This window comes from Hibiscus syriacus, unplaced genomic scaffold (assembly GCF_006381635.1).
Source record: "Hibiscus syriacus cultivar Baekdansim isolate YM2019G1 unplaced genomic scaffold, ASM638163v2 tig00109924_pilon, whole genome shotgun sequence".
Lineage (NCBI taxonomy): Eukaryota > Viridiplantae > Streptophyta > Magnoliopsida > Malvales > Malvaceae > Hibiscus > Hibiscus syriacus.
Genome location: NW_024062530.1, coordinates 104,353 through 124,191, shown reverse-complemented (window position 1 = coordinate 124,191; position 19,839 = coordinate 104,353). Strand labels below are relative to the sequence as shown.

Below are 19,839 nucleotides of genomic sequence, written 5' to 3'. Positions count from 1 at the left end.
GCAAACTTGATTCTTTGTTTTCTATATCTCATCCCTTGTTTGATATGAGAGCACAAAAAATGTAAGCATATGGGCATTGCCAAACTCTAAACATTATTTTTTTTCGAGTTGCTTACGAGCTTTTCAAGTCGAGTCTCAAATAGTTCTTTTTGACTCGTTAAGAAGTTGATCAAGTCCATTCAAATCGAGTGTTTACCGAACTTTAATCAAAACTTATGATCTATCTCGTCTCATTTAAAACTTACCATCTATGTTGAGTTACGTTATGCAACAGCGTCCCAACATTTTGGTATGGAATGTCGCTGTTGTGCCTGAATTGAATTCGCTTGGAGCCAAACGACAAAGTACTTCTTCCCCCTTCTCTCTCTCTGCAATAATAATGGTGTGGAAATCCACCTAATATTTCAATGACAATAATGTCTTATATTTGTGGTTCCAGCTAAATGTTCCACATTGGACCGTCTTCCAACCCTAAAGAGAATATATTTAAAACAAAATCTCACTTTTTTGATGCCCTAACGGGCATGAAGTCGGAGGCAAACATATACACAGATCCCGTGAGGGTCCCTTTTTATTATTTCTCTTCAACCCACAACATAATAAAATTATATATTTAACTTGTAAAGTATTATCGGAGGTTAAAGTATGTGTTATTTAGATTTTAGATTCGAATAATTATATTTATAAAATATGTATGCATTGTCAATAATTAAAAAAAATATTTTAAACAAAAATTATTATTATAATCACTTCAGATTATTAAAAAAATATAATACTTTATAACATTGTAATTATTTTATATATTTTAATTAAATATTTTTATAAGATTTTATTATATATATCTCTCATTTAATATTTCAAATCAGATCAAATTAATATTAAAACTTAAAGAAAAAATTTATTTTCCTACAATCTGATTTGAACTCTAAATTCAAGTAAAATCGAATTTGCATAAATAGATAAAAATATATATAAAAACCAGATTGAGTAGTCATAGTTATGATCAATGATTCCTTTAAATTAAGAGGGTAAAGACCTTCCAAAATAAATGAAGAAATTACCCTTGTTATGCATGTCCATGATTAAGCCTGCTTGATGGAAACTTCTATAAATAAGAAAAATATGGAAAATAATGTGATTTGCTATCACGGGTGGACAGAAGGAGATCAAATAAGACAATCGTTTCCTAAAAATTTTAAATTAATATATATTTTAGATATTTTTTATAGTTTTAATTAACAATTTATTTTCATCGTCTTAAAATTTTATAAATCCGTCTATTTTTAAAATTCTAAAAGTTTACTTCCTTGACTTAAGATGTTGCGTCTACTCCTATTTGCTATCTGTATTTATTTCTTTTATTTGCTATCTATATTTATTTATTTTTATCATTAATATATTGATTTCAAAGTACGTACGTAAATAATAATTTTACCAACAACAACAACGTGTGTATATATTATATATCGTGATTTATTATTTTTTTCATAAAACTAAAAATAAACAAATACGTGCATAACTTTGAATACTTGATAATCAAAATATTTTGGTAATATTTTCATTTAAAATTAAATTAAATATATGGTTACGTGGACTAGACGTTCCTATATTAAGATTTTAAATTGATTTTCAAACTTTAAAATATTATAATTAAATATTGAAAGTATCATTATCAGAACTGAATGATCAGCATTTAAAAGCTTTAAAAAAATACGTTAGATTCAAGTTATCTATACAATATGTATATATAAGGGAGAAGTTCTAAATTATTTTGAGGGGAATAGAAGAAAATTATAAAATTATCATTGCTTTAGATGATAACTTTATAAATGTTAAAAGGACTAAAATAAAATTCTATTATTTAGATTAGTTAAAATGTAATTTTACCATTAGTATATAGAACTTTAAAATCCAAAAGGACTAAACTAGCAGTTTTACCATGCAACTCCTAACTAATTTCACCATGAATACTCATTTAAAATTTAGGGGTTGTTTGTTTGGCTCTGAATGGAACTATTCAGCGTTGAATGCTGAACCATTCAGCGTTGAATGCTGAACTATTCAACGTTGAATGTTGAACCGTTCAGCATTCAGACTGTTTGTTTCTCACCTTTGAATGATTCAGTGCTGACTGATTCAATTGAATGATTAAGCACATAAATACATTACGAATGATTCATAGCCATTATCAAACAGCATGTCACATTCAGAGCTAATTCATACAGTCTTTGAATCATTCAACATTTGAATCATTCAGGGCTTAATCAATATGAAGTAAACAAACAATCTCTTAATCTAAAGCTCCATTTTCTATTTGAGTTTGCATTTAACAACTAATGAAATGTTTACTCCCTATTAGGTTTAAATAATTCAATTTGATCTCTTTTAATTCTTTATTAAATAAAAAAATTTGTCCCCTTCTAAAAACCAATAATTCAATTTAAGCTATTTCAACAACAAAAAATATAACTTTAGTCCCCAGATTTTTAATTTTATCCTAGTCCATCAACTTAAAGTTCCTAGTTTCACTCTGCAACTAGGTGACTGCTGAACGATTTGATTGACAAAATAATGATGCTTTAAGGATTTAATTAACACATTTAAACACTTATGATGGAATTAATCCTTAAACCTGCACAAAGCGAATTTGCATGCTGAAACCAAACGGACAAAACCGCCTGATTGGTACCATGTCCTGTTTCAAGAGATGTTTCTCTGTTTACAGTCTTTAACAGATCTAATCAAAAGAAGAAGAAAAATTTACACTAAAACACTTAAAAAAAAAAAAGCCACGCCTTTCTTTCTATAGATGCTTTCGTTTCGATTCAAGTACTCTCTCTTATCTCGTTCTCTTTGTCTAAAGGAGAAAATGAAAAGGAACCCGGTTTCTGTCTCTGGGCTTTGTGTTTAATAATTTATTTTCTTTGCCTCTTGTGGCTGACTATCGTTTTCTCTTGAAAGATATACCCAGGGACCATTTTTGTGAAACATGTGAAGTGAGATGACGAAACAGTAAGAGTGAAAATAGTGAGAGATCTATGGGTTCTTAATGATGGCAACGGTTCGTTTTTGCTTTTTGGGATTTATCAGGTGAATGCAGTTGAAAATACCCTCTTCTTCTTCTTCTTCTTCCTCTTTGCTTATTTTCACTTTTTTATGGACGTTGAAATCATGGGTTTTTAGTCCCCGGCTCTCTCCTTTTTTCTCAGTGTCCATTTCTTTCCAAAAAGGCTACATCTTTGAGGAATCTAAAGCTATACAATTTGAACTAGTGGGTTTCTTTTTGCCCATTTTTTGTTTGATTTCATGATTCGGTTTTTTTTTGCACGTTTGAAAAGCTGTTTGTTTTGTGCCTTTAATCTCATGAGTTGAGCTTGAAACTTTTGGTCCAAAGCGTTCTTCTTGCTTCCCAGTGGAGTTATAGGTTGCATCTCTGGGTTTTCAAGCTTGAATTATTTGGATTTATAAGGTATGTCTGTGTACTTAGTTTAGTTTGATGCTTGTAGGTCTATATCTTTGAGTACACGATGGTTAGCTTAAAGGGCTTGTTGTGCTTGACTGGAAATTTTCATGTTTGTGGATTGATTATCTCGAATGGGGCACTGACACTTGAAAATGAATGTTCTGTTTTCGACGAAAAGACTGTGAGAGCTTCAAGCTTGGTGCTTCAGACAGTTTTGCCGAATAATTGATGGGATGTGAGAATTTTGGTGCTTTTGTGATAAGCATAATTAAGTAGAGTAATGGAAATGCGATTTGTTTTTGTATGTTTGTTTAAGTTAAAAGAGATTCTGCGGCGGAATGCATTAATTCTTTGATCATGAACAGGGGTGTTGGAGATAGGGTACTCAAGGATGCAAATGGTAAAGTTAGTGATCATCTTCGAAACCACATCCATTTGACTAACTGTATCCACTTGAATCATATGCATAAGCACAGCCCTATGTTGGCCGACCGATCGCTTATGAGGGACCTTATCGTCCTTCAACGGTCGCGCTCCCTCAGGGACCCTTCTGCCAGTCCTCCCCCTTGGCATTCTCCTTCAGTTGTTGATTTGCTTTACAAGAAGGGTAATAAGGATGCTGTCCAGAAGGGGAGAAGGTCTTTGGGCCTCGAGAAGCAGACTGATGGAAGGAGGCTCACAGCAAGCTCACCACCTTTAGATGATTTTGCAGCTTCAAAAGTTGCAATGGGTGAAGCTAGTGTAGTACCGGCAACTAGTGATCGTAGTAATAGGAGCAGAGCTAGAGACAGTAGAAGAATTAGGAGAGAAGAATCTGGTAGGAGAAGTAGTAGGGTTGATCTTATGGGTGAAACCAAGGAGCCTGTAATAGAGCAAGATGGTAATGATTTGCCTCCTGATGCAATCTCGGGTAATTCCGGACTGAAAAATAGAAAGAGTAAAAACGCTAAGGGGAAGCAAGCACAAGGTTTTCAAATCAAGACTCTGTCTGAGCAATTGAACGACCTCCCCGTGGATAATGATGATGTACCATCTTCAAATGCCAACCTTTGTGGAAGGCATATTAGTCCAGAGAAAACTCGTGGGGAACCTGAAGTTGCCATACGTGGTCAGTCAAGTGGATTAAACAGGGGGAGAAGACGCAAGTTCCGAGGTACAAGAAGATCTCGGGCTGCTCCTTCCTCTAGAGAGGTTGGAGGCCAAAATGAGTTGTCAGTAGCTTCTAATTCATTTGCTCAGGATTCTCTGCATCAAAAGTATGGTATGGAAGATGAAGAAAACAAATATGATGATCGAAACGTAACTAGGGCCCCTAGAAATGGGTGTGGGATCCCTTTTAATTGGTCAAGAATTCATCACCGGGGTAAAACTTTCCTTGACATAGCAGGGAGGAGCTTTTCTTGTGGTTTATCGGATTCTAGATTAAGCAAAGGTCGAGCAGGTTCCCATGGAAGAAATGCTCCTGAAATGCCTGTGGAATCTGATCCATCAAGCTTATCTGCAAAATCCGAGGCGGAGGCGCTGCCTCTTCTAATCGAGGCATCTGGATCTCTGGACAGCCCTGAGAATGCTCGTTGGGTGAATGATTATTCTGGGGAGTTGGGTATATTTTCTGATAATTTATTGAAGCGTAATGCTGATTCCAACCTTGCATCTGAAGCTAGATTCGGTGAACACCGCAAACCGGGTGGGAACCTCCGTGGCAGGCACCAAAATATAACACAAAAATACATGCCAAGAACTTTTAGAGACCTTGTTGGACAAAACTTGGCATCACAAGCCCTTTCCAATGCCGTTATGAAAAGGAAGGTTGGATTCCTTTATGTCTTTTATGGACCTCATGGAACTGGAAAAACTTCCTGTGCTCGGATATTTGCCAGAGCTTTGAATTGTCAGTCACCTGAACAGCCTAAACCATGTGGCTTTTGCAACTCTTGTATTTCACATGATATGGGTAAGAACCGAAATATTCGGGAAGTTGGTCCTATAAGTAATTTCGACTTTGAAAGTATCATGGACCTCCTGGATAATACGATCATCTCTCAGCTGCCTTCACCATACAGGGTTTTCATATTTGATGACTGTGATACTTTGTCCCCCAACTGTTGGAGTGCCATATCGAAGGTCACTGATCGAGTGCCCAGGCGTGTGGTTTTTATTCTTGTCAGTTCAAGTCTTGATATTCTGCCTCATATAATCGTGTCTAGGTGTCAGAAATTTTTCTTCCCCAAACTGAAGGATTCAGATATCATTTATACTTTGGAGTGGATTGCATCCAGAGAGGACATCGAAATTGAGAAAGACGCACTTAAACTGATTGCATCTCGATCCGACGGATCACTGAGGGATGCAGAAATGATACTTGAGCAGCTCAGTTTGCTCGGGCAAAAAATCTCTGTTCTTCTGGTTCAGGAACTGGTGAGTTTATAGCCTACAGTAAAATAACTGATAACACCATACAGTGGTATTTTTATAGTCTATTTTAATATTATGGATGTGATTCACAGGTTGGGCTTATCTCTGATGAAAAGCTGGTAGACCTTCTCGATCTTGCATTATCTGCGGACACCGTAAACACTGTAAAGAGTTTGAGGGTGATAATGGAAACTGGTGTGGAGCCTTTAGCTTTGATGTCACAGCTAGCTACAGTGATTACTGACATTCTTGCTGGCAGTTATGATTTCACTAAAGAACGGCATAGAAGGAAGTTCTTCCGAAGACAACCATGTGAGTAAAATGGAAATTTTAATCTTCTGTTTTATAATACTAAATAATTCATTCCATCTTGAACTCCGTAGTTGTTGTATAAATGCTCCCAATAAAGTTTCATATTGTGTATCTTACTCGGTGGTTCTTCTCGATTACTAAACCGATGTATGCTATGCAGTGTCCAAAGAAGATATGGAGAAACTACGCCAAGCTTTGAAAACATTATCCGAGGCAGAAAAACAACTGAGGATGTCGAATGACAAACTAACATGGCTAACCGCTGCTTTGCTTCAGCTTGCTCCTGACCAGCAGTATATATTGCCTACATCTTCCGGTGGCACTAGTTCTCATCATAGCCCCTTGCTTCTAAGCGATGCAGACAGAAGAGATGAGCTCCGTAATGGTTCTAGAGGCCTGCCAAAAAATTCTAGGTCGGAAAATCTCCATGCTGGAAATTCAGGGGATTTTGGAACTAACATGGTTAACGGTATACATTTTGATAAGAAGAGACAAGCTTTGCCCGGGATGGCCCCACAACAAACCTCCACAGCCCCTACTGTGAGGCAGAATTTGGTCAAAAACTGTAAGGGACTCGAAGAAATTTGGTTTCAGGTGCTCGAGAAGATTCTAGTTAGTAGTCTGAAAGAGTTCTTATATCAAGAAGGAAAGCTGATCTCGGTCAGTTTCGGTGCAGGTACATCCTACTTTGCATCATGCTCATCTTTGCATGCCTTGATCATACAGTTATAACATGCTTTTAGATGCTAAGTATTGCCTGTTACTTTCTTAAATTACTATGTTCAAGAAACTTTAGCGAACTTGGAGCCATAACACATGTTTTAATGGTTTATGGAATTTATCGAAGATCATGGCAGAATAAGATGTGCCAAAAGTAGATTTCAATTGTTCTTTCTCGTCTAGATTGTAGCTTCGTCATGATGGTTTTGCTTGAATGGTGCTTTATACATATTTTTTTCTTTTGTTACTTGAGCTCTTTCGGGATTTGAATCTTTGTCGTTGGAACTAAGAGCCCAACTCACTACTGGTGTAGTGTTTCTTCTCTGTTTAATTGAGCATTCTTTTCTTTCAGCTCCAACTGTACAGTTGATGTTCAGTTCACGTATGACCAAATCTAAGGCAGAGAAATTTATGGGGCATATTTCGCAAGCATTTGAGTCTGTTCTTGGTTCGTCCGTGACAATTGAAATTAGATGTGAAGCGAGGAAAGATTCTGGAGCTGGCTTTCATGGACTTCTCGGTTTACCAGCTTCCAACGGCGGGCCATCTCAGATGGTTATGGATCCTGGGTCTAATTCCGGAAATAGGATGCATAGAGCTGGGGTCGGCTCTCAAGTTCAGCCGTTGCACCACGAATCTCTTGATGCAGGGGGTGAAATTGTTGAAATACCAGCCTCTCCAAGAGAACCCAAGGGTAATGAACGCGCTGATAACTTAAACAGAAGAGGTTTAACGCTGGCCGATGCTGTGGCTTACAGGAAACCAACATTGGCATCTACCACAGGAAGACGGAAACCTGAGGAACTAAGTCATAGTCGGAGCATTGTTAGGAGTAAGGTGTCCCTCGCGCACGTAATTCAGCAGGCAGAAGGATGCACACAACGAAATGGATGGTCAAAACGCAAAGCAGTCTCCATTGCAGAAAAGCTCGAACAGGAGAACCTGTATGTGTACATCTAGTGCTCGATACATAGTTAAACAGCTGAATATCTTGTTTTATTATCTTCAACTATGAATTGACTTCATATTGGTAACTTTCAGGAGATTGGAACCTAGGTCGAAAAGCTTGCTTTGCTGGAAAGCAACTAGAGTAACTCGTCGGAAGGTAATCTATCTACTATCTAACCTGAAGAAAATATATGATTATTTGTTCCACCCTTTTCTAAGATGTTTCCTTACACCCCACAGCTCTCGCGTTTGAAAATCCGGACACGAAGACCACGTTCATTGTTGAAGCTCATCGCATGCGGAAAATGTCTCGTCTAAATCTCCGAGGTAGGTACGACAAGGAAGATTTGGTGCATGACTAGATTGAATTCATATTTACATTTGTAATTAGCTATTTTCTTGCCAAGGTAAGTTCAAATGTGTCAAATTCATTTTCTTTGAATAAATCATTACGAGTCCTTTCCGATGAGAAAAATGTAGTCAGGAAACTAGATTAGTGCAAAGTCACAATTCTAGTTTATGCAATCATTAATGTTGTTAGGCTCTCTTCCACTTTCATTCCGGAGTATTTTCATTGGTTGCGGATCCGGATTTGGACCGAACCCACACATATGATAAACTCGAACTCGAGACCCGAAGTTTTCTGTACTTCTTTTTGTCATAAAGACTTTGTTGATGTAGTCGCCTCCAATGGAGCCATCAGCCAAGGGCTGGTAGGAACCTCGAGTCCTTGACACCAAAAATGGTATAATTTTTATTACCCCCTTCAAAAATTTTGATGTTTTAATTAAATACAATAGTAAAATTGCACTCTTTTTACCCTAAATGGACTTTTAATTATTTAAAATATATTATAATTAAATTATTTTTTCTTCTTGTTCCGTAGCCAAAGTCTAAAGTCAGTTATATTGAATGGATTTTCCATAATTCAAGTTCACACTTCACGCACAGCAATTAAATAATATAACATTTAAATAAAAAAAATTTGAATAATTAAAAAAGCATTGCGTTAATTGTAGTTTATACATTATTATTTTAATAAAAACGTTTATACACATATTAACAATTTATTAATGATAAAATCGGTTTTGTCCACGTTAGATTCAAAATGTCCCATTATTTTATTAGAATCATAATGTAGCCGTGGGGACGGACGTGGGCCATGTGACGATCTCTGGGCCCTAATTGTGATATTTTGGTAAAATATTAATACTGTCTTTTTCTTTGTTTAATTGCGTATTTCATCCTTTAATTTTATGGGGGGAAAATAAAGAATTGGATTATATACTTTAATTTGTTAGAAATTAGCTGGATTATAATTAAAAATATATGATGGTCGATATTTAGAAAAATATTAATAATATATTAAATGATTATTTACAATAATTAATGGGGAATCGAATATAATGAAATTAAATAATCAAGTTTTAGTCTTAGTTCGGTTTGAATTTAGAAGTTTAACAACCGCTAAGCCGGTGTGTGTTGGCTTGTTGCGGTCCCAACATTTCTTTGACTTTTGACGGTTTGACGGAAGGGAAACGCAACACGTGGCTTTTCGACTTGTGATGGGGAAACGGTGTGGTTAAAATACACGTGGAAGCGTGCAATTCAACCGACGAGAGGGTTGAGCCAGCTGTCCAAAAAAATCTTTTTTGTTTGTCAGATTTAATGACTTTTTTTCCTGCTCAGCTGTTAGGAAATTTTAGTAAATGAAAAGAATTAGAGAAGTATGAATTATAAAAAATTATTTAAGGAAATATGTGAACGTTATAATATATGATAAAGTATTAGATAATTCAAAATGATTTTAGTTTAATTTTGATATTAAATTATAAAAATATTAAAGTACAAGGGTTAAACATAAATTTTTAGAAATTATTCTTACAGGGGGAAACGGTGAGATTGTATAAAGTGTAACATTATCAAAAGAAAACTATGACGCTTAAATTTTAATATAGATGAAAGAGATTTAGGGACTAAATTTAAATTTTTGTCAAGTTTATGGACAAAGGTTGTTTTGATCCTTTATGTAAGAAAAAGAAAAGGGGAAATTTGCCAAAACGGTGTAGGCAATTAACTGAAAACAACTAAAAGCATAAAGCTAAACATATGACTTGGCAACTTCACGCACCTAAAAGTCGCGTGAACAGTTGATTTTCCTAAAGTAGCGTTTGGTTCGTTAAAATGTTTATGCGGGAATTGAAATCTGTGAAGAATTAAAATCTTTAGGAATTTGATCTGAATCTGAAACATGTTTGGTTAGCAGAAAATTGAATTGGAATCCAATTTCATATTCTGTTTGATTCACAGACATATTAGATAAATTTGATTTGAGTAATGTAAAATGACATAATTATCTTTCTTGTTTTTTCTTAATTTTAGTTTGTTTTATAACTTACATGTAGCAATATATTATAAAAATTTAAAAAATATTAAATTTTCATTTTATTGATTGTTTATTCATTTCAATAAATTATAAAAATTATACTAATAAACATCATCAGTTAAAATTATCCCAATTATGGATGGTCACGGGTCGGGTTGGGTCGAGTTTTTGGTCCACCCGACCTGACCCGAGAACAAGGGAACCTCCAACCGAGACCCGATCCGACCCAACCAAAATAAAATTTCACTCGACCCGAATATATGAATTAAAAATCGGACTCGACCCGACCCGAAATAATAAAAAAATTATTTTTATTCAATAAAAATAATGACTTAATTGAAAAAAAATTATATATAGAGGGGTATTATTGTAATTATTCCTAAATATATAAGATAAAATTATTTTTTTTCGGGTCGGATCGGTTATTTTTACCCTAAACCCGACTCGAATATCACACTTAAAAAACCCGACTGATCCCGAATTTTTTGAAAAAAAACCCGACCCAATCACCTGAATATCAAACTTTAAAAAACCCGACCCGAACCCGATTTGTTTTAAAAAATCCGACCGATCCCGAAATTTTAAAAAAAAAATCTGATCTGAATACAAAAAAATTAATGATGGTAGTATGGTCAAATTTCACATTCCCTCCTCAAAAGAATTTTAATTCTATCATATTATGGATGAAATTTACTCTCTCCCTTGATGGAATTAGATTCTAATTCTTCTTTAAAAACTTGAACCAAACATAAAAGTGTGATAGAATTGGATTACAATTCTCCCTAATTCCAATAGATTCCAGCAAACTAAATGCTACCTAAGGGTCAACCCTTGCATTAAGTAAATCTTATGTCCATTATCATCATTCGTTAGGTCACATGTTCAAGAAGTTTGATACTCCATCATTTAAACAAAATTGTAAATTTATATTTTGTGTAATGAAATTAATATTAACACGTTCGCCGGTCAATATTAACACGTTGACTTGTATTTGTGAATATAATAAATTAGATTGAGATGATTATTTTCGTTCTTATAGTATTAAATTTGGATTAATCGATTAATAAATTATATATTGATGGTTATATTAAAAAGATAATATTAAAAATTTAGTTTAAATATAATTATAAGATTCATAAATCTTACATTGTTTAGATATGAATCTTTTCAAGTATTTTTTTATTAATATGAGATAAGTGCAATGTAATATTTGTTTAATGATAACTCCTAGCCATTTAATATTAAACACTCTCTGACATTCATGATGCTTAAACTTGAGACTTCAAAAAATAACAACAATTATTTTACCACCAATGTCACTTGATTCGTGCATCTTTTCAAATATTTAAATATTATATTTTTTTGTTGACCTCCCAGTTCTAAAGCTTCAACTAATCTGGACTAACTCGAGTTAAACATTTGGATTTGGTTACCACTTAAACTCGATACTTTACTTAAGCGATATCAACCTGTTTATCACTTGAATTAAACCTTATTAGTTAAAATATTACATTTTAAACCTACATTCATTCATTCAATAATTAATTATAAATGTTGATGTCGTTCGATCAACTTATGTTTATGAGCACATTTCTTCTTTTTAGATATAACATATTTTAACATTTTTTACCCCCATTATTTTTGTTTCATTCATTTTAATCCTAAACGGTGTAAGTGTTGAAAATTATGATTAATATAACACATTTTTATCATAAGGGTGTCATTTAATTAAATACATTTTTTTATATTATTTACTTAACTAAATTATTCCTATATAAAATAAATAATATTCAATAAAACCATGAGAAATTACTAAATGCCACCAAACAACAACATTGTGAAAACCAAACTCCAGAAGAGGCAAAGGATCTAAAACAAATCTAACAGACAAAGTGACTTCATCTCTTAAAAACCCTAAAAAAAGGCCATCTTTTACATTGTAACAATGTACAGTTCAACAAACAAACCAGAAAAAGGTAAAGTAATCAAAGCTCTACACATTTAAATACCCATTTCTCTCTCGAACTGTTTACTATGGACAAAATGTCTAGATAAAGATTGATTATCATCAGTCAAAGCCACACCGGTCCCTTTTTTTTCACAGCAACCCCATTGAAATTCCTACAAAAGCAAGAAAAAAACAAGCAGAAGCGAAACGCGGATTCCACTCTTGAAAAAGAATCCCCATTTTTCATTTTCTCTTCTCACTTATATAAGGAAGCTATCTTTTTTGTGTGTTGAAAATAATCTTTGATATTTCATCTATATACAAACATCCTTTGAAGATTCTACCAACGACCCAAAGACTAGGATAAGGCTGAGAATCTTGGGTGCTCTTTGTTTTTTTAATTTCATTCAGCTTTGGGTTTATCAGTAATGGCGTCGGCAGCTATTTTCTCTTCTCTGAGGAGGAGAAGGTCGCCGTCTCTGGAGGTGTTTTTGGCCCCCGTTGACTTAACCGAAGTAGCCCTCGTTCAAACGCTGGCAACGCTCTTGTCCGACCTCGTTTCTTTCTATTCCAACAATGTTTTCTTTTTTCAATGGAGAAATTCTCGATCTTTGATTCGAAAGCTTGAAGTTTTCCTTCTTCTTTTGGAGTACTTGAGGGATATGGGTTCAGGGTCCATGTCGGATCTGCCTTCAACAGCCGTATTGTGCTTCAAGGAGCTTTATTTGTTGCTTTATAGGTCCAAGATACTGCTTGATTATTGCTCTCAATCCAGTAAGTTATGGCTTTTGCTTCAAAACCATTCGATTTCGGGCCATTTCCATGATTTGAACCAAGAAATTTCTACCCTTTTGGATGTTTTTCCAATAAAAGAAATCGATTTGAGTGATGATGTTAGGGAACAAGTTGAGCTGTTGCAGAAACAGGCTAGGAAAGCAAAATTGTATGTTGATAAAAGTGATGAGAATTTAAGGGTTACATTCTATTCATTTCTCGATGAATTTGAGCATGGGAGGATACCGAATCATGTCGAGTTGAGGTTGTTCTTTGTGGAGAGATTGGGGATTAAGGATGCCAAGAGTTGCAGGTCCGAAATCGAGTTTTTGGAGGAGCAGATTGTCAATCACGAAGTAGATATCGAACCTACTGCTTCTGTGCTTAATGGATTTGTTGCAATTGCCAGATATTGTCGGTTTTTGCTATTCGGTTTCGAGGAAGATGAGTTGCAGTTGTCATTTGGGAATAAGAAGAAACCGAGAAAAGGGTTGATTACTCAGGAGATTGCCGATACGTTTTTAACTATTCCTAAAGACTTTTGCTGTCCTGTATCGTTGGACTTGATGAGAGACCCTGTGATAATTTCGACAGGGCAGACTTATGATCGGAGTTCGATCGCTCGGTGGATGGAGGAAGGGCATTGTACTTGTCCAAAGACAGGGCAAGCACTCATCCACAATCGCCTTGTTCCTAATCGGGCTTTGAGGAATTTGATCATGAAGTGGTGTACTGCTCATGGTGTTCCATACAATCCTCCGGAGAGCACAGATGTATCTGCTGAGTCTTTTGCTGCAGCTTTGCCGATCAAAGCAGCAACTGAAGCCAATAGAGCTACGGCAACACTTCTTATTCATCAACTAGCAAATGGATCTCAGGGAGCTCAGACTGTAGCTGCTCGTGAAGTTCGCTTGCTGGCTAAAACAGGAAAGGAAAACCGTGCTATTATTGCAGAGGCTGGGGCGATACCGCACTTACGAAAGTTGCTGTCATCCTCAAACCCCGTTGCGCAAGAGAATTCTGTTACTGCAATACTGAACTTATCCATTTACGAGAAGAACAAAAGTCGAATTATTGACGAGGATGGTTGTCTAGGTTCGATCGTTGAAGTATTGAGGCTCGGGCTCACAACGGAAGCCAGGCAAAATGCTGCAGCAACATTGTTCAGCCTCTCCGCCATTCATGACTATAAGAAGAGAATAGGTTATCAAGGAGGGGCAGTTGAAGCCTTAGCGGAGTTGTTGGGAGTGGGGGCACCAAGGGGGAAGAAGGATGCCGTAACTGCTTTATTTAACCTGGCAACTCACTCCGACAATTGTGCGAGAATGATAGAGGCTGGAGCCGTTACAGCTCTAGTAGGAGCTTTGGAAGATGAAGGGGTTGCAGAGGAAGCAGCAGGTGCATTGGCCTTAATCGTCAGGCAGTCAATCGGGGCTGAAGCAGTTAGGAAGGAAGAAACGGCAGTAGCAGGGCTAATATCGATAATGCGATGCGGAACACCGAGAGGGAAAGAGAATGCCGTCGCAGCATTGCTCGAGTTTTGCCGCACCGGTGGGGCTGCCACAACTAAAAGAGTGGTCAAGGCCCCTGCATTAGCCGGATTGCTTCAGACATTGTTGTTTACCGGTACAAAACGAGCAAGAAGAAAGGCCGCATCACTTGCCAGAGTGTTCCAGAGGTGCGAGTATGCATCTTTACATTTCGGACGATCGGGCGTCGGATATGCATTTGCAGACAACTCAACCATGAACAATTCAAGTCTAACCGGCGATGTGTCCGTCCCTATGTCCATTTCAGTACTGTAATCACTTGTACCAGTTCCCATTTTTGTTGGCAAATACATTCTACAGATTCTTTCATTGAAATTTCAGATATTGAAGAAGAAAAAAAGCTCATATAAGTGTACTGTTTAAATTACCTTGAACTTATATGTAAATCCAGTGTAATAAAATCACAATGATCCAATAATACTGAAAAAGACTGTTACAAGTTCATGAACAACTTCAACAATGGGGAACTTTCTGGAGATCAAAGTGATAAAAAGATTTAGTGGCGAATGGCAATGATGATGTAAGGTGGCAGCAATGGCCTTTGGTCCATTAGATTCTTATTGCGCATCATTGCTCTGATATTATGGTAATGGTGTTTGTTTAGTGGGGTATGGCCTTCACCAATGGTGTTTCCATTTTTATTGAATGGGAGAAGCACCAACTGGGGGATTGCCAACTTCCTTTGATAACCATTGGTGTCCGTACAAGTGGAATGATGGCTACTTTTGCTGCAGCTGTAATTGTATTCAAACTCGACTCATCCATAAAAGCTCGTATTCGAATATTCCGGGTCCAATTATTTGATATCAACTACTGATTTAGAAACATTAGAATTGAAAATTTTGCATAGTGAGACAGCACATGAAGCAACCTTGAATGCTGTATTTGTGCATTTTAAGAGCGTTCACCTGCTTCATGATTCATTGATTGTAAAGCAAACGCAACAGCAACCACAAAATTGCATAATATTTGGGACACAGATTTATTGTGGCAGGAGGCGTGTGGGAAAATGCATATCGATCAGTGTAGGACTTTTATCCCACTTGAGAATTGAAATAAGCATAAACTACACGCTTACTCACAAAACTTTAGCTTTTATATCAAGTTGGTCATTAAATTTTAAAAAGTTTCAATTTTACCATTAAACTTTCAGTAATTTTTTTTTGTCATTGGATCATTAAATTATTAATAATTGGATGGTGTGACAGTTTCACACTGACTTGAAAGTAAAAAAAGAAAAACACTTTTATTACATACATTTTTAATTAAATTTTCATTGGTTTTCATAAATAAAAAAAATCTATTCGACAAGAAGAGTAAAATACAAACACTTTAATATCAATATTAGTGAGAATGACTAATGATGATTGACAATCAATAGTAAGCAAAAGATCGACGAACTTTTAAAAAGAAAAAAAATCATATCATCGCGTCAACGATCTAGTAACAAAAACAATCAATGTCAAAAGTTTAATGACAACATTGAATCATTTGAAAGTTCAATAACTAAATTGATATAGAAATTAAAGCTTAGTGACTAAGTTGTAATTTACGCATGAAATAATATGGTTTGATTTATATACATGTAGGTGACAGGAAACAAAGTTTCAACTGTGCATTAATCATAACTTATACATAATTGAATAGGTTATAATTATATAAAGTCATCAGTTTAGCGTCATATTTATCAGTACGTGACCGCTATCTCCTCCTCAGGCAGCCAGCAGGAAATACAAAATATTTGAATATTCTGGCGTTCTAGAACAACTCTTCATCTGCAACATCTGTTGAACTGTCAAGGATACTTGGTTGAACGACTAAAATCTGCAACCAATTTATGTTCCATTGAAATAGGAACTTGTTTCTTCAAGCCAGACAACCCCATATTGCTACCATCTCTTCATGGCAAAATCTAGACTTCGGATACCATTTGCCTGCAACACTCTCTGTAAATGCAAAATTGTATGTCTTACCAACTTTTCCATTCATTTGAAGGAACATGACACGTTGCTCCGGCTGAAGTATCTAAACCCCATAGGTACGAAAATTTGAATATACCTGCGTCCAACATTCACAGTATACCAGTGTGTTGGCCAAAGTTTGATGGGTCTGCTGTTGCATTCTGGGGACTGTCATTTGGATAAGATAGTGCTGATAGTATGATTGGTATAATTCAGATGATTAGCTTGATTCTACACAACCAACTTATGGCAGCTGTGGATCAAAAGCAGAAAATTTTGTAGTAAAGAAAACCTTGGAACTACAGCCTGTGAGCAAAATTAATGATTGAAAGGGAGACCAAATCATCAAAATCCGGAGTGCCATGGATCCGAACTCTGATTTAACAACTAAACTCTGGTAGTAGAAATAGATCAGCCAACCAGAAGAACTACAAGACTCTTGGCATGTTATCTGAAACTAAAATTTGATGAAGACCATGCTCTTATCATCAAAGTATTTCATCAGGCACGGTTCAACCTAAACCGGGCCAGTTCTGACATAGACTTACAGAGTGAACTGTGAACAATGTTCGTGTGACCAATGAATTTTCCAACAGATGATCAAATCCCACCTCACCTAGGAGATCCACCATGAAGCATTAGTATTCAATAGTTCGCTGAATCCCACAATCGTCAACCACGAGTGGATGGTTGAAAAATGAATGACACGGATGATATTCAGTATAAAAAACTTATTGGAACCGAAGCAGTAAAGTTACACCAATCAATAGAAGTACACTACACTAGAAACACTTCAAAGGTAATATGTAGGGGATCTCAATCTTCCCTTTCCAGTATTATCAATTATAGATCTAAATAGCCCGGGAAACTTTCCTACTACCTGAAGAAGCCACAGTGTCTTTCAATAGCCTAAAACGTATTTAATAGGATTAGGTAAACCATATACCAACAGATTAAAGCTTAGAACACGACTATGGTAAGAAAAAGGATTTATAGACAAAAGACTCGTATTGTTAATCACCGTTGGTGCACATTTTCAAGATGTTAACAAAGCATGCGTACTGAAGATAATCATCACGTATGCCATGAAGTACGGTAACAAGACAACTTTGCAAATACACTATAATCAATCAGCGGTTTTCTCAAAAAATTATGTGAATCTTAACTATATTGAACCAGATAAAAAAGGCCATGTAAATCACTATAGCTGTATAGCACCTAAAAACAAATGAACGTGCGAACGTAATGACATGCTTGGGAAGATGAACTCAAACATAAGTTATCTACTTATTTCCACATCAAACCAATCATACCTAGATTTAATACATCTGAATATCGAGGCACCAAAAGCCATAAAAAAAATCAACCAATATCAAGTTCCCTCAGCGGGAGTTAGATGCCCCATCTGCTCTGCAAGGTTATTTACATTATTCATATTCCACCAAAATCTTCTCTGATCACCAGGTTTGCTTTCATTCTTTCTAGCATCGGAATCTTTTCTTTCTGACTGGACTTCCTGAGTTTCAGTTGAACCAGGATTTTCAGTCAAAAATTGTTCCCAGAACATATCATTAACGCCAGCTCTTGGAGGTTCAGTAGTTCTTGCAGTTTGTTCCTTTTCTGTAATAGGCTCAGATGTAACAACCGGGGCAGGCTCAGAGATCATGTCAATCCCGGGGGATTTAGGTTGCGCATCAATATTAAGCCGAATGCAAGATATTATTGATGGCGTTTCTGCACAACTTGTTGATTCATCTAATTCAAGGTTTGAATTACCTTGAACGTTAGTTTGACCAAAATCATGAACTACATTCTCCCAAAACTCCATAGATGACTCTAATTGTTCAAATGGCTCGATGTTGTACGACAATGCGAAATTTGCATTTTCTCTAGCGATTAGGGAATTGCCTGTCTGACTATCTTCAATCCCTGCTTCATCATATAAGTAAGCAATTCTAGGCAGCCTTCTCTTTCTGTCATTAGTCTCCAATTGTGGTGTCAGATTTATGGCAAGCCCTGGTTTCTGCAAGACTTGAGCCACGGAAGACATCATTTTTCGCTGCCGCTGTTCCATATTCAGTAAACGCTCCCTCAAAAGCTGCATTTGCGTCTGAAATCCTTGCCGTGTCTGTTCATGCCTCTTTAACTCTAAAGCAAGCGACTCTTTTCATTCTTAAGTCCCTCAATCTCATCCATTAGGTTCTGTCTCTCTGGTTCTGTTAATGAAGAAGCTCCTTGACCTGTGTGATTCTGCATGGAATGGCTATGAACCGGTTTGCGCCTGTGTATGTTTTTCAGAAGATTGGGCTGACCTCTTATAAAATCCTCATTTGCAAATTCCCACTGTTCGGGATCTATTTTCCTGAAACCCTGGCAAAACATGGAAATAATTTAATTCAAGCTACAAGAAACAAAAATGTAATCGAGTAATAAATGCAGGGAGACAAAAAAATAAAACAAGTGGCTCACATATGTATTAAGTTGTCTGATAAAGCTAGAAAAGTTATTGTGCTTGAAGAATCTGGGAAGTAAATCTCCTGCAAACTCGGGCGGATTCCATACAATGAAACTTTTATCACTTGAACTCCACGACACAACAGAATCTGTGGAAGGATCATCCACCATCTCATACGTCTTTGCAATGAAAGGAGGGAGAGAGCTTGAGCTGCCCTGATTTTCATCCATACCAAAATTCCAGTATATGTAATTTCAAACACCCTAAAGTTGGTTCCCAGCAATCAAATGTCAATCAACTGCAACAATTACCCCATAGATCGAACTCTCAGACCCCAGAAATGAACATCCTCACTCCAACGATCAATATCAATCAAATGAATAAACCTTCAACCGCCCATATATCGTATACAACGGAAGATTGTTATCTCTTATTAACCAGGATCTATAACTTGCCAAAGGCTGTAATTCAAGATTCTCGAGTTCCAGGTCTATAAATTTGAATCAAGAACAAACCCTTGATCATCATAGAATCTAAAATGGAATGTATAGAAAAGAAAGAGCTTCATTGACCTCTTAAAACCCAAAAGTCGCAAACCCTGATCAATAAAAGAAAACCCTTTCCTCCTTGAATAAAACCCAGTCAAGGATGTCAGCTGTTTCAATGTAGGCAGCAAAACAACCCTAAAAATCCAGTTCTAACCCCTAAAATCTCCAAATTTCAATCAAATAAAACACTTGGCCCTTCAATCACAAACCATGTATCATTCAAGTTCAGTTTCAAATTGAAAAACAAAAACAAGCGTCACTTGCAAAGCTCCTGTATTCAACAAAAGCAAAATAAAAAAAATAAACTAAAAACAAATGATAAAGAAAATAAACTCTCTACAATTCTATTATTAGTTGGA

General features: G+C 36.0%; 2 protein-coding genes and 1 pseudogene across 5 annotated transcripts; 2 read left to right on the top strand and 1 right to left on the bottom strand.

The window, feature by feature from the left end:
• The first annotated feature begins 2,912 nt into the window (after positions 1–2,912).
• Positions 2,913–8,333, top strand: LOC120210449 (protein STICHEL-like 3). Of its 4 annotated transcripts, none has more exons than XM_039209167.1 (7): positions 2,913–3,090; positions 3,543–5,881; positions 5,971–6,190; positions 6,351–6,866; positions 7,263–7,854; positions 7,952–8,015; positions 8,099–8,333. In XM_039209167.1, the coding sequence occupies exons 2-7, from the start codon at positions 3,821–3,823 to the stop codon at positions 8,174–8,176; spliced, it is 3,531 nt and encodes a 1,176-aa protein (XP_039065098.1). In that variant the 5' UTR covers positions 2,913–3,090; positions 3,543–3,820; the 3' UTR covers positions 8,177–8,333. The 4 variants fall into 4 exon arrangements, with proteins under 4 accessions (XP_039065098.1, XP_039065097.1, XP_039065096.1 ...); XM_039209166.1 differs by lacking the exon at positions 2,913–3,090 and adding an exon at positions 3,106–3,271; XM_039209165.1 differs by lacking the exon at positions 2,913–3,090 and adding an exon at positions 3,106–3,506.
• A 4,147-nt stretch (positions 8,334–12,480) lies between these two features.
• On the top strand, positions 12,481–14,863 carry LOC120210448 (U-box domain-containing protein 17-like). The gene has a single exon (XM_039209163.1). The coding sequence runs from the start codon at positions 12,621–12,623 to the stop codon at positions 14,769–14,771; it is 2,151 nt and encodes a 716-aa protein (XP_039065094.1). The 5' UTR covers positions 12,481–12,620; the 3' UTR covers positions 14,772–14,863.
• Positions 14,864–17,721: 2,858 nt separating this feature from the next.
• LOC120210446 lies at positions 17,722–19,762 on the bottom strand (annotated as a pseudogene).
• Between the last annotated feature and the right edge of the window lie 77 nt (positions 19,763–19,839).